This window comes from Lepidochelys kempii, chromosome 4, assembly GCF_965140265.1.
Source record: "Lepidochelys kempii isolate rLepKem1 chromosome 4, rLepKem1.hap2, whole genome shotgun sequence".
NCBI lineage: Eukaryota > Metazoa > Chordata > Testudines > Cheloniidae > Lepidochelys > Lepidochelys kempii.
Window position 1 is genome coordinate 54,826,287 of NC_133259.1, and position 13,719 is coordinate 54,840,005.

The 13,719-nt window shown below is 35.3% G+C and overlaps 1 protein-coding gene across 4 annotated transcripts in view; it reads right to left on the reverse strand.

The window, feature by feature from the left end:
• Window positions 1-13,719, reverse strand: part of TTC29 (tetratricopeptide repeat domain 29) — a 359,180-nt gene that overhangs the window by 108,648 nt on the left and 236,813 nt on the right. For all 4 annotated transcript variants that reach the window (XM_073341296.1, XM_073341297.1, XM_073341298.1 and 1 more), the window contains one exon: window positions 1,308-1,520. In XM_073341296.1, coding sequence (XP_073197397.1) covers window positions 1,308-1,520 — 213 coding nt within the window. The remainder of the gene's footprint in view (window positions 1-1,307; window positions 1,521-13,719) is intronic.

A 13,719-nucleotide genomic window follows, 5' to 3' on the forward strand; every position in this document is an offset into this window, starting at 1 on the left:
TTTTAAGCTGGTATTTTTACGTATTCAACTTTTTAACAGTATAAAGAAATTTTAACAACATTAGATCTTTAGAAACAATATGACTAAAAAAACAAACAGAAATAATTCAATATTGTTTTAAATAATGAATAGCACAGTTAATGCTTAATTCTATACATTTTATACTGTTCTGTATATTTCACAGAACAAACTTTATTTTATTTCACTGTAACAAACTTTATTTTACAAGACTAAACACATAAGGAGAATGGGTTTTTTTTTTTGTTTGTAGCTTGTTTTTTGTGACTCTGGCTGTAGCTTACTCCTTAGAAACTGACTGATTGATAAATACTTGTATATATTTTCTTAACATTTAGATTAAAATTTCTCTACTGATAAATTTCAAATTACTAGTGTGTATTAACCATAATTCTTATGCAAAAACTATTAAAGATGCCACAAAGTTAGCATAACAATGCTAATTGAATAAAGGTGATTATACAATATCTTCCATTCTAATTCTGGGAAACACATACAATCATTTTTTTCCCCCTTCAGAACACAGAAAACTGTAGATGTTGGAATCTAATGGCATCTTCCAGCAAATAAGCATTATTAAGATAACCCCAAAACCAGAAAAATAATCTGTACTTTCTTAAAATCAACTGTGATGGTTGACTCTCCCTTTTCTACTCCCTCTCATACATAATAATGCCTCATGAATAAGCAGCTGATTTGTAGCTGTTCAGCATCTGACATCATATATTCAAATGCCATCCTCATTCAAATTTCCATCTTACTACGGATAGTCAAAACACTAAGACTGTCATGTTAGCTGTCATATACAGCATTTCCTGAACTTTAAATTTTAAAACTATTTTCAGTATTTCAGATATCCTGGAAAGGCTGCAGAAGGAAAACAAATGGTCTTGTTTCTATAATTATTTATCAGTCATGTAGAATGGAACAGTAGTGATCTGCCTGATAACATTACTAAGGAAATGAAAAATCAACAGTGGCTAACCTACAAAAATCTCAACTTCTGTAAATGACCTTACTTCTGATTATGGGTTCATTGTTTTACAACACTATAGTCCCAGAAGACTGCATTTTTGGAGATAAAGCTTTCAAGAAACTAATGGATTCCTTGCTGTCAGCAAGAAGGCACTTCTGTTTTACAGTGAGATTTGGAAGTATACTGATGGCATTTGTCTTTGAATTTCATAGGAAATAATCATTCAAACCCTTGACGATTTTTACCTTACTCCTGGGAAAATCAGAGCCTGCACATTAAAGAAAGGAATGTGAGAGTGTTATTTTCCACCCACCTTTTTTTGCCATTTCAAAAGCTTTTATTAGAGTTTTGATGGCCTGTTGGTGTTCTGTATTTTCTAGCATTTTGCCTGCTAGTAAAGTGTAAATTCTCCAGAGATGCTCAGAGGCCAGTGAGTTGTAAGTGTGGCCTGTCTCATCCTTCCACATCCGTCCCAGTGTCAATTGATGGAATGTTTCATAATGCTCAGCAGCTTTCATGAACTGACCTGAAAAACACAACTAATTCATAAATATAAGTAGTGTACTTAACAAAATATTCCAAAACATTTTGCATATTATCATTTTCTTACAAAAGAAATTGTTTCTAACTTCACTTCACAAAGGTTTCAATAATCATCAACCCGTAACTTAATAAAAATATGAATAATGGAAAAAATATTCCACATCTTACAGGTATCAGTAAGTCATCTTTACCTTCAGTTCACAGTTTGTTGACCAAGCTACAAGTTACTTACTAGTAAATGTAGTTTTTGAGTAGGTTGCCTGTATAGATCCACAATGTTAAGAAGCAGAAGTCAGAATCTTCTAGAAAGTAGAAGCCATACCTTGTGGGTATGATATTTTAAAATCAAGTGTGTGTAAAGGACCACAGTCCAGATCCTAAGCTGAAAGATTCTGAAGGAGTAAGAAAGGAGTAGAAGGTAGAATTTTTCAAATGTGCTCTAAGATCTTCGGTTACTGAAACGCTGATAAGGTAAACACAAGTTTGAAGATAAAGTCTAATCCATTTCAACAATCTGAGTGGATTTTCTCCCTTACAGGATTTATATACAGATGCAGCCTAGTAGATTTACAATTAATTTAGTCTTCCCAAGATAGTAATTCAAAGCCTCCTTAACTTCTAATTTATGGAGACTAGCTTTCCCTGGGTAAAGAATGGGCTTCCAGAAATGCTAGGAGACAGGTAGATTGGTTCAGAAGGAGCTTTAAGGTAATTTTAGTAAAGAATTTATAGTTTGGACAACGTACCATTTTATACCAGTGAATGCTGTGTAACAAAGGCCAGTCATCAAGGATTGCTCCTCACTAAATCTTCTGATTGAAGTTATTGCCATGACAACATTGTCTTCAAAGATAGATGGTAAAGGGGACAATCTTCAAGAAGTTTAAATATGGAATTTCACGAGCTTTGTTAAAGCAATTTAAGTCCCACGTAAGCAATGGCTCATACACAGATAGGAAGATATGTACTAGTTCTTTCAAAAACTTCAACTGTTGGATGTATGAAGACTCAAAATCAGAAATTGATACAGTTAAGTTGATACAGCTTCAAAATGAATCTTGACTGTGATTACAGTCAATCCAGGGAAGCGGACCATCTACTGATAGCCTAATATAACAGGTGTTGTGACAAATAGAGGAAGACTTATTAAAGACCCATAACAATATCTATCTTCCATTTCAAAGCATGAGTCTTCCTTGAGGAAACTTTACAACCTCTATCACAGTCTGGTGAACTGCTCAGGGACAGTCAAAATCAAAAATCAACATGATACCACACTCCAAACTGCTAGGTTCAGAGACTGGAGATTAAGCTGTCCTTGGTTCTGGGACAGACGACTATGAAAATTAATTGGAGACTCTGACTCAACAAGCTGGATATAGAGTTTTATGCACTTGGCTAGTCTCTGACACAACTCACTTCCCTCTTTGTTTTTTCCCCCAAAGTCCATGAACAAATGGCTTGGACTTTTGAAAGGGCTGGAGTCTTTTCAGGTAATAATGCAAAGCTTTTTTGCCATTCAATTTATGCAACCTAATTTCACCAGATGTATTATGGAGGGAAAAGACTGGCAGACATGTGGTTTCATTCAGGTGAAACTAAAAAGAAAAAAACCACCTTCAGGAGAAACAATTTCTAGGGACAGGAAGAGGTGACAAGCAAGTCATCCAAGGAAGTTTGAAGGTGAATCTAATGTACTTGTTCCTCCTCAGATTCTGAGATGTTATCTCTTAGATGGACAGATTCAGGTGCACTTCCAGATTCAGTATGCTTTTCTATTGTCTGTTTAGGATGCTTGGAGCTATAGGATATGGTGGTTCTGTTCTCCCATGAAATCTCATATTTGAGGGACTCCCTTGAGAGCATTCCTGACAGAGCGGAAATTGAAGTAATATATTCCACATACCCCACTGGCCTTTGAACTAGCCATAAGGGTCCTGTCCTGACATCTTTGTTGCCAGAATTCGATAAGCACCAAAATACAGAGGCAGACTGTGCTTTCTGGTATCATTCAGATGGAATTAGGTGAAAATGCATCTAAGTATGGTTCCATTACAGACACAAAAAAAGAAGCCAAGATTGAAAACACAAGTAACTCAATCTGGTTACAGAAGAAAAAGAGTGAAGATGCTAAACAGAAAATAAAAAGAAATATAAGTTTAGAAATAGGCTGGGAATTTCCTAAGCAAAGAAAAAGTGAAAGGTTTTGACTTAACAGGCCTGGGATTTGTCTACTTGAGAATCACTTTGCAATACTACCCAGTTGCAATCAGCAGAAGAGTTCAAAGTGAAGTCCTCTTGGTTATAAATGGGAAGTTACTGTTAGTAGTACATTTCATTTTTTGGAATTGACTCCTAACTCCAAAATAACCTGAAATTGCTCATCTTCACCTGCAAGGCTTATCCATTCTCTGAAGCATTTCAGTACAGACAGTCAAAAGCTTGGGGAGACTAAAATCTTCAGGGTGATGGGGAATCAATTTATTCATTCTGTCTGGCTAGTTGGTTCAGTTTGAGTTGGTGTATTTAGTTGGATTGGCTCCTGTATTTTAATTTTAAGTGTTGTGTTATTTTTGTTTTTTATTATTGTTGTTGTCTATTTTATTTGTTGCACAAGTAGCTAGAGCTTGAATAGGCATTTTTGTAAGAACTCAAAAATAAATAAATAGATAAAAATTATGGAAAGTATCAGGAGGAAAGGAAACTGGTTACACAGCATCTCTGCATTAAAAGTTAGGATTTATTTTTATATCAATTCAATTACAGGAAGGGTAGCTTAAAAATGATTTTTACTGTCATTTGAGAAAAGAAAGAGAGATAGAGAAAAGAAGAGGGACAGACAGTGGGAAGGATCCTCAAGAATATTTTGTAGAAGGGAAAGGATATCCCATATATCTACCTCAGATTCCATGAAGAAAAATTATTGCTTCCAGACAATCTATAGCACATATTTTCAAAATGTTACACAGGAAATTATTTAATTAATTTCCATTGTTATTGTTAACAAAAGTAACCGCATGTCTAATTTCCCCAAGCAATGTGCTCAGAAGTTATCCCCATGTGACTCAAACTTGAATTTTGAGAAATACTGATACTTTCTCTCATTTAACCAAATGAGTCAGAATCACAAATGTAATTCTTATAAAATATATAGAAGTACTACAAAAATGTTATAATTTACTGGGGCCCCAGGACAAGGCATCAAAAAGCTATCAGTAATCAATTCATCTTAATAATTGGAAGGAAGTGGTATAACTACATATCTTTTACAGTAGGAGACCCATTCTAAACAATTATATTCATACAAAGCATCATTCATCCACTAAATAAATTAAATATTATAAATCATTACTATTTTCATTCTAACTAGATATACACACACTAAGGTTTGTGTTATAGTTTTTCAATGGAAGGAAAGTGCACTTTTGAATAAAACTATTTGACCAAAAGCCCACAAAAAAGAGAACCCATCCATTCATTTAAAGAACAAAAGTCAACATGATATAAACTTACAAGCATGGTAGACAAACATTTTATATTTCTGAATATTATCCAAGTCTTCCTTTACAAATCTCCTTCCTACAAAATACTCCAAAAGTTTATATATGTTATATCACAGCAGATATCTTAGATAAATATTAACCAAAGAAGGATGTATATGATCACTACCATTTTCCATTTTTTAAGTAGAAAGATTGACTAGATATTAACACAAATGGGTTTAAATGTGAAGCTACCATAAAAGCAGGCACATAAATGTAATTCTCCCAACCGCTATTTTGATGCACATTTTTGATTCCATGAATATTTTATGAAATGGCCAGACTAAAGCCATATAACATTCCTGCATTACTGATGCTTGCGCCCGTAAGCTACAAACATTAGAGGCATGATTGAGTGCATTAAAATGAACTCATTCAGCAGTGCATTGATTACTTGAAGGAGAAAAAAAAAAAAGGAAGAGTTACTCCCACTTAAGAAAACAGCACAGAAATCTTAAGTTTTCAATACAGAAATTAAAGACAGCAATTTGAATAATATTTAATATATAAATAAAGTGTGAATCTGTCTAGAGGTCTGTACATACAGAGATGACATTAATTAGGTGGGATGTTAATTAGGTCCAAAGATCGCTTCCGGTATTGTTCAGGTAATTTAGTATGTCACAATAAGATGCACTGACTGACCTGTTCTAGCTCCATGCCTCAGCAATATTGAGAGTACCTAATTATTTCCTTTTCTATCAGCTGTATATTTGTACAATGAAAATAATACAGTATAAAAAACTGTATGAAAAAAATTGGCAGGTCTGTAATGCACATTTCTCAGCAATACTAGTACATTTGTTGGGACGTTAGCAAAATATCCACTTTAGTCTAAAACAACCTGTTTAAAGGAACAATAAAAATTTATGTATATTATATTGCATTTTAATCTAAAACCAGTGGGCATCTTTTGTAATAAATTATTATACTGTACAATGTACACATAAAATCTGCTAGAAGCAATATTTAGTGGTAGCAAAAAAAGAAAAATGTTATTGCCAATTTTAAAAGATATTGGCTTCCATTTCAATTTAACTGCTTGAACTATTGATATTATTTTTAGTTTCATATATACAATTATGATAATTATGGTTGCACTATTCATGCTGAAATAGTTATGGATTTGTCACAGTTTCCAATATAAGCCACTATGTACGGAGGCTTTATAAATCTTCAGTGGAGATTTGTTGGAAGATGAAATAAACAGCATACAAAATGATAAAACAAGGCCCTAATTCAGCAAATAGATAGGCTAGACTGGACTCCTGAGGCAAAGTGGATTGTATTGAAATCAGTGGGACTCCTTACAGGCTCCATAATCCCCAGAGTACAGAAAGAAAAAGGACTTCCTATGGTCAAAGGACATTAATCTCAAGAGAGAGCCAAAGGCTTTGTGAGAGCAGAAGAAGCAGCCTGGAGGCCTGAAAAGTGGCTATAGAGGAAAGACTGGGCAGCAAACAGCCTGGAAGCTAGCACTGGAGGGCTGAGACTTACTACCAGGGGAGCAGCAATAGCCACGGCAGGGGGAAGCAGGGCAGCAGCCTGCAAGAAGCATGACGTGGAGGGGTTACAGGACTCTTATAGTTATACCACTGTACTGAACTATCCTTCAGTGCTGGTTTAGGACTGTTGGTTTAACCTTTTGTGTTGTAATTTAAAGTAATTGTTTCAATGGTATTTGCTAGGCTTGTTGATTAAATCGCAGTTAACTCATGCAATTAACTCAAAAAATGTAACTGTGATTAAAAAAATTAATTGCAATGTTAAACAGTAGAATACCAATTGAAATTTATTAAATATTTTGAGTGTTTTTCTACATTTTAAAATATATTGATTTCTATTACCACACAGAATACAAAGTGTACAGTACTCACTTTATATTAGTTTTTATTACAAATATTTGCACTGTAAAAATGATAAAATAGTATTTTTCAATTCACCTCATACAGGCACTGTAGTGAAATCTCTTTATTGTGCAAGTGTAACTTACAAATGTAGATTTTTTTGTTGTTACATAACTGCACTCAAAAACAAAACAATGTAAAACTTTAGAGCCTGCAAGTCCACTCAGTTCTACTTCTTGTTCAGTCAATTGCTAAGACAAACAAGTTTGTTTACGTTGACGGGAGAGATATTTACGTGCCAGATATGCTAAACATTCATATGCTCCTTCATGCTTGAGCCACCATTCCGGAGGACATGCTTCCATGCTGATGATGTTCATTAAAAAAAGAGTGTGTTAATTAAATTTGTGACTGAACTCCTTGGGGGAGATTTGTATGTCTCCTGTTCTGTTTTACCTGCATTCTGCCATATAGTTCATGTTATAGCAGTCTCGGATGATGACCCAGCACATGTTGTTTGATTTACGAACACTGTCACTGCAGATTTGACAAAATGCAAAGAAGGTACCAATGTGAGATTTCTAAAAATAGCTACAGCACTCGACCCAAGGTTTAAGAATCTGAAGTGCCTTCCAAAATCTGAGATGGACAAGGTGTGGAGCATGCTTTCAGAAGTCTTAAAAGAGCAACATTTTGATGCGGAAACTACAGAACCCGAACCACCACAAAAAAATCAACCTTCTGCTCGTGGCATCTGACTCAGATGATGAAAATGAACATGCATCAGTCTGTTCTGCTTTGGACCGTTATCGAGCAGAACCTGTCATGAGCATGGACGCATGTCCTCTGAAATGGTGGTTGAAGCATGAAGGGACATATGAATCTTTAGCACATCTGGCACGTAAATATCTTGCAAGACCAGTTACAACAGTGCCATGTGAACACCTATTCTCACTTTCAGATGACACTGTAAACAAGAAGTGGGCAGCATTATCTCCTGCAAATGTAACCAAACTTGTCTGCCTGAGCGACTAGCTGAAGTAGGACCAAATGGACTTGTAGGCTCTAAAGTTGTACATTGTTTTATTTTTGAATGCAGGGTTTTTTTGGTACATAATTCTACATTTGTAAGTTCAACTTTCATGATAAAGAGATTGCACTATAGTACTTATATTAGGTGAACTGAAATATACTATTCCTTTTGTTTTTTACAGTGCAAATATTTGTAATCAAAAATAAATATAAAGTGAGCACTGTACACTTTGTATTCTGTGTTGTAATTGAAATCAATATATTTGAAAATGTAGAAAACATCCAAAAATATTTAAATAAATGGTATTCTATTATTGTTTAACAGTGCAATTAATCACACGATTAATCGTGATTAATTTTTTTAATCTCACGATTAATTTTTTTAATCACTTGACAGCCCTAGTATTTGCACCTTTTTATTTCTGACACCCCTAGTAAAGGAATCATCTGTTACCAAAAAAAGTGTGTGTTTATGGGAACCCACAAACAGTTTAGGATTGCCACCAGTCCTATATTATGAGTATGTCCTGTATTTAAATAAAAACTACCCTGTCCCATACTAAATCATGCAGGATGCCTTTTATCCTGTATTTCAACCAAGAAGTGCTGCTGGTTGGCAATTTGACTTGGCATAGAGGGTCGCAACACTGTATAGCACTCAAATTTAACCTGGCTGCCCCTCCATCATGCCTTAGAAGTTGAAAATGAATGATTTTTAGATTTAAGGCAATCTTAGCAACAATGGAAGACTGAGGAAAAAATTATTCAACTGACAGCCAGGCCACTCCCACTGGCCATCAGTCCCATTGAGAAGGCATCTCTAGAAGCAGTGTCTCCTCTGTCAATTACTAGGCGTAAATCCTGCCTCTAGAAAAGTTTATATAATGTGGTGAGAAATGCAGGCCCAGTTGCAGTAGACCAAGACCTTGTGAAGTTTTGAAGCAAAAAAAATCTGTTTCTGAGCATGCAGCTTTGAATGAAGCTTCATCTCATTACTACTCATTAAGCAGTAAATAATTAAAATACCCTGGAAAAGACAGGTAAAATACAAGCAGCAATGTCAGTAATAGACATGAAAGAGAAGAGGGGAAAAATGAATTAAAAAAAGCAATGAAATAATTCATATGAAGTTTTAATAAAGTTTCATTTGTGGTCTTGTTTAAAGATATATCAGACTTTAGGGATGTAACCTAATTACATTTTTATTCTGAGTTCTACTCAAAGACCTTGGACTTTGAATCTTTAACATAGATCAAACATAGTTTAATTTACTTGTGACTATCAATATTTTAAAAAGATCTCTTCATTAAATTCTATAGTCTTACAAACATGTACATAAAGCAGAGAGCAATACTTGATGCTACAAAAATGTTAACAATTAACTTATAGAAAAAATAAGGATTATATATTTTAATTCATTTGAATTATAGCAAGTTTTTAAAATATTTAATTCATTTTACCTAAGTTAAAAAAGTTTCTAATAAATTACTTTCTGCAGTTCAATTTAATTTTTAAAATATAAAATAACTAAAGAAGTTTTTGAACTCATCTCAGGAACTCTGTCTTCAATTAAAAGTTATAACCCCAAATGCCTGAAGAGTCAAAAATAAGACTGTTTATGCGTAGGCCATAAAACTTTTATGGAACATGTAAATTATGATTATTAGAGTTTGCACTAATGCATTACTGTGATTGACTTGAAGAGGTTTTCACTACAATATATGAATAGAATTAGTTTGTCTCCTGCCCCTAAAAATTCTACTAAAACGAAGAGACTCTCTGTAATGTGAAAATCAGATCCGTTTATCTTTTCTTAAGATTAGAACTGTAAAGGATACGCTTACTTTATTGCATTAAAGAAGTATAAACATACAGGGAAGTTAGATTCATTGAAAAGAATAGAATGATAAGAGTTTTGAATATTTTTTTTTTTACAATAGTCCTTTGGGAGTATCTGCGGGAGCACTTAATTCAAAACATTCACAGTGCCCGCCAGTATTTTTTTCCTCTTACAAGAATAAACATTAATAAGATGTACTATATTTTTCCATCAATTCAATTTGCAATTTTCTCCTCCATGCTGTATGTTCAGGAGTTACTCTCAGATTTTATTAGATTGTATTAATTTGAATTGAAAATACACAATCTCTGTAACATCAATTCAATCTGGTAACTGTCAGTTCAATATCAATAACAATATATTATTTCTATGTAATAATATGCTGTTCTTTATATGGAAACTACATCCTGCATTTGGATGGGGATAGACTCAATTATCTAATAAGCCTTTTCAATCTGTCTAGTCTTCAGATCTGTCAATCTGGATTTATAGGTGCTTCCCTCTGGCCATTGACTGGCAGGGAAAAGCAGCAGCATCTGAAGACCTTTTCTCCTACTGTACTACTTCTTAAGCCTCTGATGCCACACTCTCCAGTCAAGTGCTTCCTTAGCTATCTGACACATTAACTTCTCATGCAACTAGAACAATAAAACAGCTATTGTATAAAATAATGAAGTTGTAGAATAATTTAGAAACAGTGGGTTTTTTTATATGATTACATAAAATCAATGTTTGGTAGGATTCCAAATGATGAGATCTGATGAGCAAAACTCATTCTTTTACAGGAAGGAAAAGTCAATTTTCTGCCTTTCAGATCCTCTGATGTACATAAAAATCTTTAAACAGCAGTACGCGTATGAACCTAAAGACAGGAGTTAGTGATATTTCTCGACTGACTACCTAAGATAATTGTGGGATCTGACAGGGCCACTACATGAAGCCTATAATGTTTGGAAAGGCATGAAATGGTCTTCAGAACTAACCTACTAATAGTTCTCCTCTTTTTTTGCTCAAAAGGTAGCTTGGACAAATGGGCTTTAATTACTAATCTCAAAAATTTTCCTTCCCAGGAAATGTAATGTAGGAAAATGCACCTGGTAAATCAGTGAGTTATGAAATATATGGAAACTCTTTTCCCTGTTTTGCTTTCCTAACCTAACCTGGCCAGCCAAGATAATAGTATCTGGTTCCCAGTGGATATTAATCTTTTTTTAAATAAAGATTAAAAGACTAAAATACATGCTACATGGAAAATTCTCCATAAAAATACAATTACTAGTATATTATGCAATAAAAAGATAATGATAAATAAAAATTCAAATAGTCATATTTCTTCATAATCAAATTGTGAGTTACAATAATATTTAAGAACTAAACATATTACATGTGACCTAGACTAGTGTATTTCTTAAAGGCTTACAAATTAGAAAATTTATATTATTTTCCAGTTACAACACCCAAGATTATAAGAACCTGCAAAATACTATACTCACCATCATTTAAAATATTACAAGTGCAATAGTTGCCATTAAAAAGTTAGCATTTGAGTGGTATATGAGATCATCTGTTTTCCTCTTTTATTTAGCAAAGGAGGTATAACTGATAACCAGAACTGGTTGAAACGTTTCTGATGGAACAGTTTTTCATGAGAGAATACTGATTTGATGAAATAGAAGTGTTCTGTCAAAATTTATAGCAGGAAACTGAAATAAAACATTTAATTTCATTAAGGTTGAAATCAATTATTAATTTTGATTTTATAATTGCAATGTTCAAGGTTTATAATATTACATAATATACAAGCCAACTTGTATATTATATTTGAAATTATAATATAACAAAAGTAAAAATGATAAAATCAAAATTAATGTTGAAAAAATAATCCAAAAGTTCAACTTTTCATTCCAATTCAGAATGAAACCAAATTTCAAAATCTCAGAATTTCCTGTGGAATGAGAATTCCAGTTTTCAACTGGCTCTACTGATATCTGTGGGCAAATGTTTCTTTTTAATGGCTTATTTTGTATATCAAAAACTTTAATGCCACAGGAAACAGTGTAAAAGTGAATATTTTTGAATAGTTCTTCATTGTTTTAAGACTGAAGACAAAATCATATACCTTCTCAAAGTGAAAGTCCAGAAACTATTTCCCAGGAATATTCTTTCTGATCCTTTTAAACTTCAGAGTTTAAAACAAAGAGATAATAGAAGTGTTGCTGTGTCCATTTTTTCTTAATAGCAAGATATCCCTTGTAAGTCAATCCAAATCACTACATTGTATAGACATTTTTGAAAAAAGGCATTTTTGCATTCTAAAAAAGTGAAACTAAAACATGCTGTGACAAATAAAGTGTGGGGATAGCTTCCTTCGATGGATACCCAGCCAGCCAGTTAACTGTAAAATCCCTGTTGGTAGCTGTTCTTTACTCGCTTTATTTTTAAAGGGTTAAAAATCCCCCCAGGTAAAGAAAAAGAGCTAGTGAACAGGAGTGGCTAACAGGGGAGTTTGGCGAGGGACTTCTCCAGGTGAAGGAGGAGCGATTGCGGGAGGCTTGGGGTAAGTTTGCGTAACTGAAATATACCATGTGGTCTGTTGTTTTGGGGACCGTGTGCTGACCGTGTGTGCGCTGAGCCTAGTGGCCTGCTACGTGAGGCTGAGAGCTAGGAGCTTCTTGACGAAGCATCCAATCAACCCTTAACCGGGGGCAGGGCTACTCAGGCAGAGCAGGGCTTTAAAAAGTCTGCTCCTAAGCGACCAGAGGAACTAGCGAAGAAGAGCGGCTAACAGGGGAGTTTGGCGAGGGAGTTTACAGGGGGAGTGTGAGCAGGGGAAGTTTGCACTTAAAGGTCAAAACACCACTTGATAAAAACAAAGCACCAACAAGGGAACAAGCTTCGGGAGTAAAAAGAGAATGCAGGCAGAAGTCCAGTAACAGACTGGGAGCTACCCAGTTTATTGTACCCAATGAAGCATGCATGATTACCCGCCCTATGGGGTGGTGGCGTATGTATGCATTCGGTGCAAAGAGCTCCTGGCCCTCAGAGATAGTGTACAACTTTGGAGGCCAAGGTGGCTGAACTGGAGGAGCTAAAGGAGACAGAGAGATACATAGATGAGACTTTCCGGGACACAGTAGAATGGTCCCACCCCCTGTCTCACAGCCTCTGTGCTGTTGAGGAGGATGAAAGCCTCAGGGAAGGAGAACATCCAACTGGAGCAGAGGGAAACGATCCCATAGTTGGAACCCTCCTCCCAAATGATGTTGTGGTATCCTCTCACACTGAGGATACTTCTCCAGGGGAGGGAACTCCAGTTATTAGGAAGAGACAGGTATTAGTCATGGGCGATTTGATCATTAGAATCATAGATAGCTGGGTTTGTGATGATCGGGAGAACCGCATGGTGACTTGCCCGCCTGGTGCGAAGGTTGTGGATCTCTTGAGACATCTAGATAGACTTATGTGTAGTGCTGGGGAGGAGCCTGTGGTCGTGGTATATGGATGTACCAATGACATGGGGAAGGATAAGAGAGCAGTCCTGGAGGCCAAATTTAGGCTGCTAAGTAAGAGATTGAAGTCCAGGACCTCCATGGTAGCATTCTCTGAAATGCTTCCAGTTCCACGTGCAGGGCCAGTTAGATAGGCAGAACTGCAGGGTTTCAATGCGTGGATGAGAAGATGGTGTAGGGAGGAGGGGTTTAGATTTATTAGGAACTGGGGAAGCTTTTGGGAGATGGGGAGCCTATACAGGAAGGATGGGCTCCGCCTAAATCAAAACAGAACCCCGATTGCTGCCTCTTAAAATTAAAAAGGTCATAGAACAGTTTTTAAACTAAGGGCTGGAGGAAAGCCGACAGGGGCGGAGGAGCATGTGGGTCGGACATCCCTTAGGGGAGGATCTATAAATGGAGATTCCCTATG